Source organism: Manacus candei, unplaced genomic scaffold (genome assembly GCF_025592945.1).
Source record: "Manacus candei isolate 608988 ecotype Guabito, Panama unplaced genomic scaffold, ASM2559294v1 h1tg000023l, whole genome shotgun sequence".
Classification (NCBI taxonomy): domain Eukaryota; kingdom Metazoa; phylum Chordata; class Aves; order Passeriformes; family Pipridae; genus Manacus; species Manacus candei.
In genome coordinates this window covers 7,260,338-7,274,982 of record NW_026138071.1, presented here as the reverse complement: position 1 = coordinate 7,274,982, position 14,645 = coordinate 7,260,338, and the positions used below count along the sequence as shown (strand labels likewise).

The 14,645-nt window shown below is 60.3% G+C and overlaps 2 protein-coding genes across 5 annotated transcripts; one reads left to right on the top strand and one right to left on the bottom strand.

Moving 5' to 3' along the window:
* The first annotated feature begins 54 nt into the window (after positions 1-54).
* LOC127470905 (C-X-C chemokine receptor type 2-like) lies at positions 55-4,797 on the top strand. 4 transcript variants are annotated; one of them, XM_051786966.1, is made up of 4 exons: positions 55-809; positions 1,314-1,373; positions 1,480-1,542; positions 3,391-4,797. In XM_051786966.1, the coding sequence occupies exon 4, from the start codon at positions 3,396-3,398 to the stop codon at positions 4,470-4,472; it is 1,077 nt and encodes a 358-aa protein (XP_051642926.1). In that variant the 5' UTR covers positions 55-809; positions 1,314-1,373; positions 1,480-1,542; positions 3,391-3,395; the 3' UTR covers positions 4,473-4,797. The 4 variants fall into 4 exon arrangements, with proteins under 4 accessions (XP_051642926.1, XP_051642924.1, XP_051642925.1 ...); XM_051786964.1 differs by having other exon boundaries at positions 55-1,076; XM_051786965.1 differs by lacking the exon at positions 1,314-1,373 and having other exon boundaries at positions 55-1,076.
* A 1,108-nt stretch (positions 4,798-5,905) lies between these two features.
* Positions 5,906-13,189, bottom strand: RUFY4 (RUN and FYVE domain containing 4). Its single transcript, XM_051786930.1, has 12 exons — positions 13,124-13,189; positions 12,205-12,306; positions 11,164-11,225; positions 10,323-10,429; positions 9,837-9,962; positions 9,457-9,563; positions 9,173-9,316; positions 7,401-8,469; positions 7,218-7,324; positions 6,482-6,628; positions 6,241-6,372; positions 5,906-6,160 (listed from the first exon to the last, which is right to left on the bottom strand). Exons 3-12 carry the CDS (start codon positions 11,207-11,209, stop codon positions 6,058-6,060), a joined length of 2,088 nt encoding a protein of 695 aa, XP_051642890.1. The 5' UTR covers positions 11,210-11,225; positions 12,205-12,306; positions 13,124-13,189; the 3' UTR covers positions 5,906-6,057.
* Positions 13,190-14,645: the final 1,456 nt, after the last annotated feature.

Here is a 14,645-nt window from a genome sequence, read left to right as displayed (position 1 = left end):
CCCCGGCCCCGCCCGTCGCATGACGTCACACCGACCGTGCCCACCGGGCGGGAGGGAAAGGGGGGCGCCGGGGGGACCCCAAGTGTGGCGGGACACGGGGGGCCCTCGTGGTATGGGGATCACCCCCAGCTGGGATTTGGGGTGCGCCTGGGGCATGGAAGGGGGGTCCCCAAAAATGTCCCGCCCGCTTGTGGGATGCTGCTCGTGTATGGAGGTCCCCGAAAGTGTGGGGCTCCCCTAGGGTTATAGGGACACTCCAGGGAGAAGTGGGTATGCCCCAGAGTATGGGGGGTCTGCATAAGAATAGGGTGCCCCAGGGATATGGGGTTGCTCAAGGGGGAAAGAGGTGTCTTTCTGAAATCCATGATTTCAGGTCCGCACGGAAACGTGAGAGGTGACCACAGAGAGCGGCAACACCCCAGGGGGCTGTGAGGGTGCTCTGGAGCTGGGGGTTGTCCAAAATAGGGTGGGTGTCCCCAGGATGGGTGTCCTTGGGTGTGTAGTGATGCCCAAGGGATATGATAGTGCTCTACAACTGTACCGGTGTCCCCAGGGAAGAAAGGCACCCCAAAAGTGAGGAGTACACCCCAAAAGTGAGGATGGGGGTGCTCCAAGGGTTTGTGGGTATCCCAGAGGAATGTGGGTGCCTGGGGGATGCTCTTGGATGCAGGTTTCCCCTAAAGGCAATAGGGGTACTCAGAGGAGTGAGCCAGGGGGTTCTCTAAGTCTGTGGGGCTGGCACGGGGGCACAGCTCTGTCTGATGGCATGGTTCGACTTGGGTCAGTCAGCTCGGCATGGTACAGCTAGGGTGAGATGGAAATGGGATTCTGCTTGGGAGGGGTCCCCCACAGCAACCCCCAACAGGGGGCAAGCCAGCCCTGCAGTTCACCTGTGCACCCTCCAAAATGCTGGTACCACCCTTGCTCTATCCATGGGGAAACTTGAGTCACAGAGCTTGGCACTGCCATCACCCACTGGCCACGGCCTCGGAGAGCTTCCAGTCTCCTGGGGGGACTGCAGCACCCAGGGGTGTCTTGGAGCGGAGCCTCGCACCCACTGAGGGCCTGGGGACAAGGTGAGGACCCCCAGCTGGAGAACCCCAGGAGGCATTACTGCAGGGGTGACAGTGCACCCCTGGGTGTACTGCCAGTACGGGGTGGCCTGGGACACCCTGGGACAGGAGAGTGACGGGGTCTGCGGGCTTCCCTTAGCCTAGGAAAAGCATCCTGGGGGGGGACTGGGGAAGGGTCCCTTGGGCTACCACTTCCCCTTTATGCTGGGAGAAGGTTTTGCAATCTCGCTTCCTCCCCAGGCAGCATAAAGAGGGCAGCGGAAGGAAGGGGCACTGGGTAGTGGCACAGCACGGGTGCAGGTGAGGGACCCCCTGGTCGGGTGCTGCGCTGCATCCCAGCACACTTTGTTCCGGAGCCCTTTGGGGGTGACATCTGGATTTGAACCAGTGCCTGTGTGCTTCCCAGAGAGAAAAAGCTTGGGACTGGGAGAAGACCCCAGATTTGAGGGGACAGTGACAGCAGCGAGTGGTGAGTCCCTGGGATTCTCCACTGGAGGTTGGGACTTTCCTTGGGCTTTGAGAGCCCCCCAGCATCTGTCTGAGCCCCTTCACATGTGGAGCAGGCTGGGGGCTGGGGTGGGCTGTTCCAGCTGCCCAAGGAGCTGCCTTGTGTGAGGGGAGAGGGAGGTAGGAGGTGGGGGCACTCAGGGCTGTGCTGAGGGCTTGTCTGGGGTGCCTCCATAGTCCCTGGAGACATCAGCCTTGGGTGCCGTGGAGGGAAAGTGCTTGCTCCCATTTCCTCACACAGCGATGAGCCGGGAGGGTGCATCCCCATGGTTTGTCCCTCCTTCCTCCCTGCTGGGACCCTCAGGGCCACCCCAGTGTCCCCCAGCCCTTCCAGGGTCAGGAGGGGAAATTGTGTGCTGCTTGCTCCCCCAGTTGGGCCAGCTGTGGGATACCCATGAGTGGGGGGATACCCAGTTCTGGAGGAACCAGTAGGATTTTGGAGTGCGGAAGAAGAAAGAAGCAGCCAGAAACAGACAGAGGGGAAGCACTGGTGTCTGGCTCTGCACCATGCCTGTGGAAGCCTCAGTCAAGAGGACCTTCCCCATCAACATTGGCAGCATTCCTGGCTGTGGTCCTCTGGCATGCTGGGACATCAGCATCCCAGCATCACCATCCTGGGATCACCACCTCAGGGTTACCATCCCGGGAAAACTGCAGGAGAGGGGACAGCAGAGCCAGGGAGGGATTTTTCTGGGCAGTGGGCACCAGCCCAGCTGCAGCAGGGAATTCCTGTCAGGCAAAAGGGGAAAGTTGGTCCCAGGGAGGGTTTGGGTTCAAACAGAGCCAGTCTGGGGCCAGAAACCCCCCAGCACTGCAGGGACTCAGCACCTCCAGACAGTCCTGGCCTCTTCCCCCTGGAGGGGCTTGAGGGCTCAGAAATGGGGCAGAGGGGTGAAAATGGAGTGAAACAGGAGTCCATATCCATACTGGGAGAAGGCTGAAAGCCAGTGGTCTCTGGGAAGGTAGGAACAGAGCAAGCTTGTTGTCTCCTACACGTGAGGAAACAGGAAGAGTGTCACCTGTGATTTCCCCATTGAGGCCGAGCATGGGGAACATGAGGATGCCTGGCAGAGCCCAGCTGAGCAACAGGAAGACCAGAGATGTGAAATATTTCCAAAGCCTCCTGCAAAGCGTGTGATGTCTTTCCGTCTGAGGCTTGAAACCACTCACGGAGGAACAGGACTGGGAGGGGGAAGAAGGGCATGAAACACCTTCAGATGTTCTTCAGTGCTGCCTGCCCCAGGCACCATGACCACAGCCTGGCTGAGGTGGCATGAGAGGCAGCTGCAGCAGTGATACTTGAGGGGGTGGAGAGGCTGGTGGGATCCAGGGGTACTTGAAGAACTTCAGAGGTCCCCACTGGGCTCTGAGATGCCCAAAGAGCTCAGAAGGCTTTTGAAGGACCCACACAAACCAGGGGACCCCACAGTTGCCAGAGGAGCCAGGTATCTCCTGGAGAGATGTGATGCTACATTGATGGGGGAGGCCCCCAACCAGAGAAGAGGTGGTCAGTCTGTGAGGGAACCCCTTCTTCCACAGGAGTCAGGGAAGGGACAGGACTGGGGTAAAGTGGAGGAAACCAAGGGGTGCAGGGGGTGTTTTACAAGGGGACGTATGAGGGACAGTGTCTGCCTGCAACACTGCCCATTACCTAGGACAGTGTGAATACAATGGAGTGATGCAGGAGTGCTGCCAACTGCCTGGGAGGGGGCCTGGGCAGCAATGGAGATGCCAGGGGGCCCAGAGATGCTGTCACACCTGGCCCACACCACTCTGCCACCCCACACTCATGCCATTTTGTGCTCCACAGGCAAAATGGAGTCCTTGTCCTTCAATGGGGATTTGTCCAGCTTACTCTCCTCTCTCTACAACTACACCTATGACTACAGCACGGCCCTGCCTGACGTCGCTATCTCCTCTGCCCCATGCCGGCCTGATGGCTCCGTCCTCAACAAGTACCTGGTGGTGGTGGTCTACTGCCTCGTCTTCATCCTCAGTGTAGTGGGGAATGGGCTAGTGGTGCTGGTGGTGACCTCCAGCCACACCAGCCGCTCTGTCACTGACGTCTACCTGCTCAACCTGGCCGTGGCAGATTTGCTCTTTGCTTTCACCCTGCCCCTCTGGGCTGCCTACCGAGCCCACGAGTGGGTCTTTGGCACCGTGATGTGCAAAGCCATCTCCGTGCTGCAGGAAGCCAACTTCTACAGCAGCATCCTGCTGCTGGCCTGCATCAGCGTCGACCGCTACCTGGCCATTGTCTACGCCACCCGGGCTGCCACTGAGAAGAGGCACTGGGTGAAGTTTGTCTGCTTGGGCATCTGGGTCTTCTCTGTGCTGCTCTCCCTGCCCATGCTGCTCTTCCGTGAGGCTTTCGCCTCACCCAACAATGGCACCGTGTGCTACGAGCGTATTGGGGAAGACACGGCCAAGTGGCGGGTGGTGCTGCGGGTGCTGCCGCAGACCTTCGGCTTTGCCTTGCCCCTCCTGGTGATGCTCTTCTGCTATGGTGTCACCATCCACACCCTCCTGCAGACCAAGAATGCTCAGAAGCAGCGGGCCATGAAGGTCATCTTCGCCGTGGTGCTCGTCTTCCTGGTCTGCTGGCTGCCCTACAATATCACACTGGTGAGCGACACCCTCATGAGGACACGGGCCATCGCCGAGACCTGCGAGAGGAGGAACCGCATCAACACAGCCCTCTCTGTCACACAGGTCCTGGGCTTTGCCCACAGCTGCATCAACCCCATCATCTACGCCTTCATCGGTCAGAAGTTTCGCAACAGCTTCCTCAAGATCCTGGCGCAGCGTGGGCTGATCAGCAAGGATGCTGTTGCCCGCTACGGCCGTGCCTCCTATGCCTCCACCTCTGGCAACACATCCACCACCCTCTGAGCCCTTCTGGTACCCAGTCCTCGTGACTCCCAGCAGATCCCAGCACCCCACACACCTCAGCATCCTCATCCAGCCCCCTGGAACATGGGTGGTGATGCTATGGGGATGGGCAGGGCCACCACTGGATGCTGGACCCCAGCTGGAAGGGGGCTTGGGTGGCAAGGTGATAGGATTCCATTGCCAGAGGAGTGATGCCAAGTGATGCCAAGTGCTGCCCACCCTCCCCAGACAAAGCCTGTGACTCTGGGGATTCTGAGAGCCTGCTGTGGGGATGGTGTTTGTGGCCGTCGACCATACAGCAATAAAGGAGTTAGTGGGTTGATCACCCAGGTCTGGCTTCTCTTTGCCACAGGAAAAGAGATAGCAGGACAGGGCCAGGGCACATTTCCATGGACAGTGCCAGAATGGTGGTGCCAGCTGAGCCTTTCGGAGTGTGGGTAACCCTGCTTCCAGGACAGGGAAGGGCTGTTGCCCCAGAGGCTATTGCAGAGGGTTTGGCATCCTGTAAAACCCCAGAAGGGGCCCAAGCCCAGGTTTTTTTCCCTACAGCCACCTAGCCAGGTCCTAGCACTTCCCTTGTACAGAGGTCTCCATGTGGAGTCTGTCCCACCTGGGGACAAAGCCATTCCTTTCCCAACCCCAGTCCAAGCCCCAGTAGAGCAAATTGCTGAAAGATCCCTAAGCAGCCCCTCACTGAAACTGAGCCAGCATTGTGATCCCTGCCTGAAGGGTGCCAGCACCCCAGGCACCCCCTTCTCCCCCCGACACCACAGTGTCAGGATATTGTTGTGCAAAGGGCTGGGAACCTGTCCCTTACACAAACAGGATGTTTCCGCCCCGGCTTGGGCAACTGAGGCTGACATTTGACTGGGGTAGAAGAGCTGAAGAGGGGGCTGTGACCCTGCTGGGGACTCTCCTGCCACCCTGTGTGCCAGGCATCGGGATGCCTACCCCAGCACTCCTAAGCATCTCTTCACAGGGGTCCCATACTGCTACCCCATTTGCCCTTGATCCAGGTTCCTGGGGGTCCTTAACCATGGGGGCATCAATGAGTGTCACCCATGTGCTGGCTCATGGGTGGGTACGGGGGTCTCCTGGCACCCAGGAGGGAGCCCCAGGGACTTGAGGCTGAGCGGGGTCAGTGGGGGTGCTGAGCCTATCACCTTTGCATCTGAGAAACCGCTTGCCCAAGTGGTTCCTCGCAGCGTGGTAGGAAGCCAGAGCTGTTGGTCAAGAGCTGTCTTCCCTCCCTGCTGTGGGACAGGGGAGGCAGGCTCAGCCTGGCTACAGGCAGGACACCCCCAGGAGGACTTGAACACCCCCATGCCAGCATTCCCCCACCCCACACCCAGCCTGAGTGTCAAGCTGGCAACGATTGACAGATAACATGAGAGCCGCAGGGATAACAGAAATGGGTTGTTTTCATTTTTGTGGACCAGCCACGAGAAAGACAGATCTCAAACCTGAAATGTTGGGCAGCAGGACCTGCATGAAGGCCCTGGACACCTGGGTCCCCAGTAAGTCTGAGAGGAGACAGCCAGGGCGGGAGGTGTCCCAGGAACAGTGCCAGGGATGCCGTCCCTGCTCATGTCGCCTGTGGGTGCCTTTGCTGGTAACAAACCAGGCAGCAGCGGCCCTTCTTGCCAAAGTCCATGGAGCACGAATGGCACACCTTGCCCTGGCACAGCCTGCTGAGAGAGCAGGTGGTGAGAGCTGTGCCATCCCAGTGCTGTGTCAGTGCCATCTCCCAGTTACCCCCATAGCCCACCTGCAGCTGTACCGCCGGGAGAGGAGGCGGAAATCCTTGTGGCAGCGGGAGCACAGCCCTGTGTCACGGGGGGCCGGGCCGGGCGTGGGGGTGTCGATGCCCTCTGTTTTCTGCCACAGGGCATCCTTCTCCCTGCAGGAGGGGACAGGTCAGCCCTTTATTTGTCTGGGCTCTGGTGCCCTCCTCTGGGCAAAGGGGTTTGGACCCCCTTGCCCTTGCGTGGAGTTTCCGGGGCTCTCACCGCAGCAGCTCCAGCAGCCGCTCCTTCATGTCGCGGATGAGCTCCTGCTGCCGCGCCTGCTCGGCGCCACGCATGGCCTCTCGCTCCAGGGCCTCCCGCTGTGCCCGCTGCAGCGCTGATGCCCAGCGCTCACCGTCCTGCCGGGCCCTGGCACGGGGCAGCGGGGAGATGGTCCTCCTGTCTCTCGACTGGTCATCTCTCCATGCATGCATGCATGCATCCATTCATCTCTCCCTCCCTCCTTTTCTCTGATGCCCATCCATCCCCAAGCTGTGTCCCCCTCCCCACAGCCACCTTGCCATCTGCTGAATCAGCCACCCATCCATTTCCCCGCTGTTCCTCCATCCTTCCCCACACCCATTCCCCCAGCCTTCTGCCCACCCACCCATACATCTACTTACCCAAAATTCATCCCTCTGTCTTTTCATCCACCATCCCGTCTCCATCCATCCATCCCAAATTCATCCCTCCTGCCCTCCCTCCATCTACTCACCCCAAATCACTCCACCCCTCTGCCCACTCACCCCTCTACCTACCTGTCAGTTCCAACTTGACCCCTCCCTGCAGTCATCCTTCCCCAAATCCTTCCCTCCCTCCCCCTGCCCATCCCCAGCTGCTGCTCCCCTGTGTCCAAGTGGGAAATCATTGGGGGTCCCAAGGGAAACCATGTGGCAGGTGGAGATGGGGGATCCCATTGTGGGGTGGTGGGTGATGGAAGTGAGGGCTCCTGCCCAACCTGCTGAGCTCCTCCTGCAGCCGTGCCACCTCCTGTCGCTGGGCCTGGAGCTGCTGCCGGCTCTGCCATGTCTCCTCCTGTGCTGCAGTGACCAGGCTGGCCAAGCACTGTGGGAGAGTAGCAGCTCAACCTTGGACCCCAAACCCCTACCCCACCATAGGATTCCCTCAGGCTTGCTCATACCATGGCCATGCTGGCAGCTGTGCTGGGCTCCCCCTCTGCCTGGGGGTCCAGTGAGGGCTCCTGGGGACCACGGGCAAGCTTCAGTGCCTGCCGCAGCACCTCCTCCACGACGGCCACCTCATTTTGGGCACCAGCATGCCCCAGGATGTCTGTCTGTCTTGCTGCCACCAGTGCTGCCTGGCACTCCCGCAGGCGGGAGGCGAGCGCTGCCCCCTCTGCCAGCACCTCAGCCAGCTGGGTGCCCCGCTCCTCTGCCACCTCCTGCCAGCCCCGTGCCTCCTTCTGTGCCTGCACCAGTGCCCCCGGGCACCCTGCTGCCACCACCGTCTCCAGTGCCCGCTCCAGGAAGGTGTTGGTCTCCCTCAGTGCCTCAGCCTCGTGTGCCCACAGCCGGGCCCGCTGGGCACTGCCCTCCTCCTGCTGCTGGTGCCGCAGTTCTGCCCGTGCCAGCCGTGCTGCCAGTGCCTGCACTGCCACCTCCTGCTGACCCAGCTCAGCCCTCAGCTGGGATACCAGTGCCTGTAGGGATGCCTCCGTCCCACCCGGCTGCCCGGGCACCAGTGATGGAGAACTCAGCGTGCACTTCATGCCAGTGAGTGGGGTAGCGCCAGGCTCCCTGGCACCATCAGGCTGAGGTGATTTGCCAGAGCCATGTACATCCTTCAGTTCCTCTACATCTACATCCTCCATCTCCTTCTCATCCTCCTCCAACTCCTTTTCATCCTTCTCTTCCAAATTCTCCTTCATGTCCTCCTCCACATCCACCTTCACATCCTCCACCTCCTCCTCCGTATCCTTGTCCTCATCCTTTTCCACCTCCTCTTCATCCTCCTCTTTCATGTCCTTCTTCATCTCTGCGTTTTCCATCTCCATGTCCTCCACCTCTACATCCCCTGCCTGCAGGGCAGACAAGGTGTGTGGACATGGGTGAGCTGGTGTCCCACAGGGTGCCGCGATGGGATGGACGATGCCATCGGGCCATCTGTGTGCCCCAGTGCTGGGGTTGTCTGTCTGCGGAGCTGTCTTTGCTGGGCTGCTCCTGGTCATTGAGCTGGGCCGTACCAGAGACCTAGAGGGGGCACAGGGCTCGGGGTCACCAGGTCACCCCCAAGGTGAGCACGGTACTGCCATCCTCCCTCTGAGCTCCCTGTGCACAGCCAACCTTCGGGGATGTAAAGGGCAGCAGGGCTGGTGACACCAGGTGGCACCTGGTGGCAGGGCACCAGGGATGCTGGTGCCACCAGCCTGAGAACCCACAGAATGGGTGGCACCCAGAGACCCCTGTGGTGGTTGCAGGGGGGCATTGGGGCTGCATGTATGCTTGTGGCAGTGCGTGCACACAAGTGTGCGAGCAGCAGAACACGTGTGAGTGTGCTGGAACAGCTGCATTCATGGGTGTCCCTCTGCAAGCTTGCCCGGAGGGCAAGGGTGTGCAAGCACACACATGTGCCCCTGTGTGTCAGATGTCACAGTGTCACAGTGTTGCAGCAGGCCTGTGCCTGGGGGTGTACTTGGCAAAGCATGGCTCTGTGTGTGTGTACACGTGTGTGGCATGTTTGCAGGCACAGGCATGGTGTGTGTGCTGGTGCTGGTATCTGTGCCCTCCTGGGGCCATGTGTGGAGGGCTGGCACCTCTGGGGTGCCATGTGGGGTCCAGGGAAGTTGGACAATGCCCATATGCTGCTCTGCAATGTTGAGCCTCAGGTACCTCTGATGCCCCTGACACTGCTGGTGCCACCAATGCCCCCATGTCCCGGTGTCCCCAGGCTCACTCAGAGAACATGGGCCAGGCGGTGTCCAGGTCGTCCCTGTGCAGGGCCAGGTGGAAGGTGACACAGTCCAGCTCATAGAGGCTGCCCAGGATCTCCGCCCGGTGTTGGGGGCTCAGGAAAGGGCTGCGGGCGTAGTACCACTCGCTGCAACCACAAAACAGGCTCAGGCACCCCTCTATGCCCTGGGTGGGCACATATGCCCGCAGCACCCTTAGTGACCAGGTGCTGCAGGGCGCTGCCCATCTCGGCCATGTCCCCCACCCTCACTGTGCCCCTGCTCTCACCGGAGGCTCTCGGGGTCAAGGAGGCAGAGCTGCAGGGACTCTGCCAGCTGCCGATGCACCAGGCAGTACCGCAGGAAGGCTCGGCCCCTGCCCACAGGGGTCTTCAGCTGGGAGGGAGAAGGGGTTATCAAGCCCTGTCACACCAGTCTGCCCCCTACACACCTTCCCCCCAGCCCATGCAGGGGGAAAGGAGGTCCTCAGGTCCATGGCTGGGGGGCAGTGGGGACCCCAGAGTGGAGAAAATCCTTTATAGCACCAGTGGGTGAATCCTCAGTGCCCAAGTGAGTGTGTACCTGTGCACAAGTGCATGTGCACCCATAAGCAAGCAGAAGCACTTGCATGTGCACAAGTCCCCAGGCATCCCACCAGCCCATACCCACCTTGTCCAGGGAGGTGACGAAGTGAACGCCCTCGTGCTCCTGCCGGCACCGTGCCAGGCCTTGGCACAAGAAGTCCCAATAGTCCCTGCGCTGCCCAAAGAAGCTCCTCTTCTCCTTGAGGTCGAACTGGCAGATGTACAAGCTTGGAGTTTCTTGTTTGAAGGTGTCCCCTGTCTCCCAGCCTGTCCCCTGTGAGACTGGGATCCAGCCAGCTGCCCCAGCAGGGTTGGTCCGGGTGTCCCCTAGCTGTCCTCTCTTCACTGGCTCCATGCCTCAATTTCCCTTTTGCAGCACGTGCAATTACACACGTGGATGAGGGAGAGCCTGGTCCAGGTGCTCATGTGGCTGGGGCAGCCCAGGGCCAGACAAAGCTGTCTGGGGTCATACCACCCCCCCAGAATGGTTAACATAGGGTCCCCTCTGCTCTTAGCTGTGCCTAAGGGGAAACTAAGGTGTGGAGCAGCAGGGACAGAGGAGAAGCAGTACCTGGAGGAGGAACTCCAGCTGGGCACAGAGGCTGTGCAGCTCCCGGCTCCCATCCGTCACCGGCAGGTTCTGCTCCCGGTAGCTGCAGTTCAGCTCAGCCACGGTCTCTGCAGGACAGCAGGGCTGAGCTGGCATGGCACTGCTCAGGCAGCAGACAGCGGGTACTCTCTCCCATCCCATCCCATCCCCCTCTCCACTGCCTCACAACTCCTGGACCCAGGGATTTCTAATGGCAGAATTATAGAATCTAAGTTGGAAAAGACCTCTAAGATCCAGTCTAGTAGAGAACCAGATCTGCTAAGTCCCCCACTAAACCATGTCCCGAAGTGACACATCTGCAAGTCTTTTAAATACCTCCATGGGTAGTGACTCCACCACTTCCCTGGGTAGCCTGTTCCAATGCTTGATAAGCATTTCTGTGAAGAAATTTTTCCTAATATTTAACCTAAACCTCTCCTGGCATAACTTGAGGCCATTTCCTCTTGTCCTAACCCTTGTAACTGGGGAGAAGAGGCTCATTTCAGGCAGTTGTAGAGAGACATAAGGTCCCCCTGAGCCTCTTTTTCTCCAAAGAGAAAGAGGAACTTGCCCTAGGATGAAACAGGGGAGCAGGGGGAGCAAGGAGCACAGCTATCCGCTGGGCACTGCCAGTCCCCAGGGACTGGCAGCGACGACAGGAGCAGGCAGCAGTGGTGGGGTTGGCACTGGTATGCTCTGGAGCACCCCTGACAGTGACCCCCCCCACTGCCCATGGGCTGGATGCAAGAAAGGACCCAGCACAGCCAGGGTGAGATGTGCCATACAGGGGACACGCTGGCAGGGGACTGGCTGGCACACTTACTCTGCAAGTCCTTGATGACACGGTTGAGCTCCCCGTCCCCTGCCATGGCTCTGCACAGGGATCTGCAAAGGCAGGGGCAGTGATGAGAAGTGCCAGGCTGGCAGTCCTCTGGCACTCCCAAACTCTCTGTCCCAGGGTCTGTCCTCACTCAGCTCTACCCCAGACCTGCCTGCTGTTAAGGTGAGAGGGGGTGGGTGTAAGCACTCCCTTTCCTTACCCATGTGCCTTCACTGCATGGGGTAGGAGGGATGGGGTGGACAAAGGTGTATCCTGTACCCACTTATTTGTCCATGTGCCCTGCCCCAAAATGTCCTCAGCCTCTGCTCCCATTCCCTGGGGAGTTCCTGAGGCTGAGCATGGCTCATCCCTAGTGTGTCCCTGTCCTTGTCCCTGTCCCTGTTCCTCAGGATTCAGGATGTGGGTTTGGCACAGGGGAAGCTCTGCTTTTTCTTCTGCTCTCGCTTCCCTCACATCATGACCAGTGTGGGGGCTCTGGGATGGTTGGGGAAGGGGGACACACAGCTCCTGACATGCAGCCCCTCCAAACTGAGCCCCCCCTCGGCAGAACCTTGTGGCACAGTATGCTGCCTGGGGGCTGGCACAGGGCTCGGGGGTGTTGTGGGCATGGAGTGGGGAGCTGGGGGGCACAGTGCAGTGGAGTAATTTTGGGGAGTGGTAGGTGGCAGCCTGGGGACAGGGTGAAGGAAAGAGCCCATGGAGGTGGCAGGTCTGTCGCTTGTCACTGTGGATGGTGTCTGGGTGGTGTGGGGGAACACGTGTGTGCATGGAGGTGTGCATGGCAGGGTGTGTGTGCACTCACAGGAGGGTTGTGCATAAGCATGTCCAAGCATGCCTAAGAGTGAGTGAGTGCCGTGTGCCTTCCCCTGTGCCCTCTGTCACGGCAGAGTGACGGAGCAGGACACGCGACTCAGGATGCCTGGGTTCCCATTCCAGTGCCCTTGAGAGACCTTTGATGAACTATCTTCCCATCTGCCCACCCTGCCCATGCCTCAGTCTCCCCGGGGAAGAGAAGCCCCTTACCTGTGGCCAGCAGCTTGAGTGCCCCGAGTTGCTCGCTGAGTGCTGGGGGCACGCTGGAGTGTCCTGCGCCCACGCTGTGCCTGCCTGCTTCTCCTTTTGTACCTTGGCCAGGAGGAAGTGTGGGAGGTCGGTGAGGCCGCAGGAGCCACCACCCACCCGGCCCATATCACATCAGGCACTGCAGCTTAGCCCCCAGCACCCAGCTCCCTGTTATGGAGGGTGCCAGTTCTGGGGGAAGGGTCAGCAAGGCTGGTCCCCCTAGGCAGCTTCTGTGGAGGACAGAGGAAGGACAGTGTCAGGTCTGGGGGGACCCTGGTGTCCTCCCATGAGAGTGGGAATTGGGAATACTTTGAAGGACCATCCTGCAACTTTTGTGGAAGGACCCCTACCCAGCTCACAAGCATGCAGATGGGGCTAAGGTGAGAGCGAACTGTAGTTCTCTGGCACAGAGTCCACCCCCCAGTGCCAACAGCCCCTGGGTACAGAGACCCCCACAGGATCTGCAGCCCCTGTCCACCCCCCCAGCAAGGACCACTGCCTCCCCCAGCAAGGACCACAGCCCTGTGTTGGCATCTGCCCCACACAGGGGGGCTATGCCCAGAGCCAGGGTGCAAACTCTCCCCCAAGCATTTTGACCAAGGCTCCCCCTTGTCAGGGAGTCCCCAGCCCAGCAGTTGCCCCTCAGCCATGGTGCCTGGCCCCCGTGCTGTGTCAGCCCTGTCCTGTGGGTTCCTTCTGGACTGAGGACTAAAACCCTTGGAGGGGGGGAAAGCTAGGGGTGATGCCAACCCATCTTGCCAGTCCAGGAGGACTCACTGCCATCCCGTTCCCCACCACCATTTGGCTTGGTGGATGCCCACAGTGATGCCTACATCCTGCCCTCTGCCACACCCCTCCTTGTAGCACACGCTGCCCCTACCTGTGCCACCCGGGTGTCTTGGGGGCCAACCGCTTCTCCCCAGCCGGGCTTCGCTCGGCACCAAAGTGAAAGTAGGAAGTGATGCTGAGTGGGAGCCTGGGCCTCCCAGCACCCTCCTGGCTCCTGGTGGGTGCTGGGCTTTGAGATGCCCTCAAGCAGCTGGGAGGGATGGGGGAGGCAGTGACAGTGCTCGAGGTGACGCCAGCCTCCTCAGGACCCTCTTGTCCTGTGCCACTCCAGTGTGTGGCACTGTGGGCATGGGATGCAGCATCCCACATAGGATGGGAGTGTGGGTGGGGGGGGATGTGGAGCATCAGCCCACTGTGCCTGGAGGATGCATGTGCTCTTGTATGCGTGTGCAGGCATGTGTGCAATGGCACACTTGTTCTGGCTGTGCATGCATGGCTATGGGGATGCATGTGCGGGTACAAACTCTACACGTGTGGCAGGTGTGGGCACAAGTCTGAGATGGCACCGTGTGTGCCTGCAGACACGTGTGTGCCCTCCATTGCACCCACCCGTGTACCCTGTGCCAGGCACTGCACGGGCAGCACCCCAACACCTGTGGGGGGAATGTGCCCCTGCCCGCTGTGCCACAGCAGCACCCTGGCAGCAGAGTCCCCCGCCTCTGCCCCAGCCAAGGGCTAGGGTGGGGATGCCGGAGGCTGGGGGGGCCCAGAAGACACTCGCCCGTCCTTGGCGCAAGTGCAATTCAATTAACGAGGCCTGGCCCTGGTTCAGCACAGCCAATAAAGCTAATGGCCCTGCACAGGCCTGGTGCTGCCCACCGGGGGGGCTGGGGGCCATCTGCTAATTAAATGAGGGTGGGGGACCATGGAGCCAGCAGTGATGTCACCTCCCCGGGGCTCGGTGTGGGGGGGCTGTACCCTGGCCCCCTCTGCCTGCCAGCCCTCTGCCCCTCCTAGGTGCAAGAGAGAGCTGTGGGGGACAGCTGTGAAGTGTGGGGGACCACCCGAATTCCCTGCACCCCTCTCTGATGCGGCTGCTTGTCAGGAGCCTCCCCAAGGCAAATGCAATTAGTGCCCAGGCCTGGCATTGCCACTGCCCACGCCTGGCACCAGCAACTGCCCTGTGGGGACGATCCTTGCCCTGCACCAGCATGTCATCATGGCAGCATCTGGGGGTGTTGTCGCCAGCTCCTCTTGGCACCACCCCGATGGGTATGTGGAGGATGTGTGGTCCCCAGTGGGGTGCACCCTGTCCCCCTGCCCTGTGCAAGCCCCATGGTGAGGGGGGTGCCCAGGGCCATTTCGAGCTGTTCTGCAGGGAGAGGTTCCCCTGGGTAATTCAGTGCCCACAGCATGGTGCATCAGCCAGGCAGGCTTTGGGGAGGAGACCCCACTGGAAGGGGGCTGGGTGAGGTGTCCCTGAATGTGTCCTCAGGCTCCCAGGAAGAGGAGAAGCTTGGTGGGGTGCCAGGAGGACTAGTAGAGGGGCAGAGAAGTCCCCACTGTGTGTACACGTTGCCAGTTAGGGCTAGGGGTGAGTAGGGGGTGCTACA

Coding starts and splice junctions, on each gene's coding strand:
- LOC127470905 (XM_051786966.1), top strand. CDS start 3,396: ATGGAGTCCTTGTCCTTCAATGGGGATTTGTCCAGCTTACTCTCCTCT.
- RUFY4 (XM_051786930.1), bottom strand. CDS start 11,209: ATGGCAGGGGACGGGGAGCTCAACCGTGTCATCAAGGACTTGCAGA. Junction 6,373..6,481: donor CGGCTGCTGGAGCTGCTGCG/GTGAGAGCCCCG, acceptor CCCCTCCTGCAG/GGAGAAGGATGCCCTGTGGC. Junction 6,161..6,240: donor TCCCGGCGGTACAGCTGCAG/GTGGGCTATGGG, acceptor CTCTCTCAGCAG/GCTGTGCCAGGGCAAGGTGT.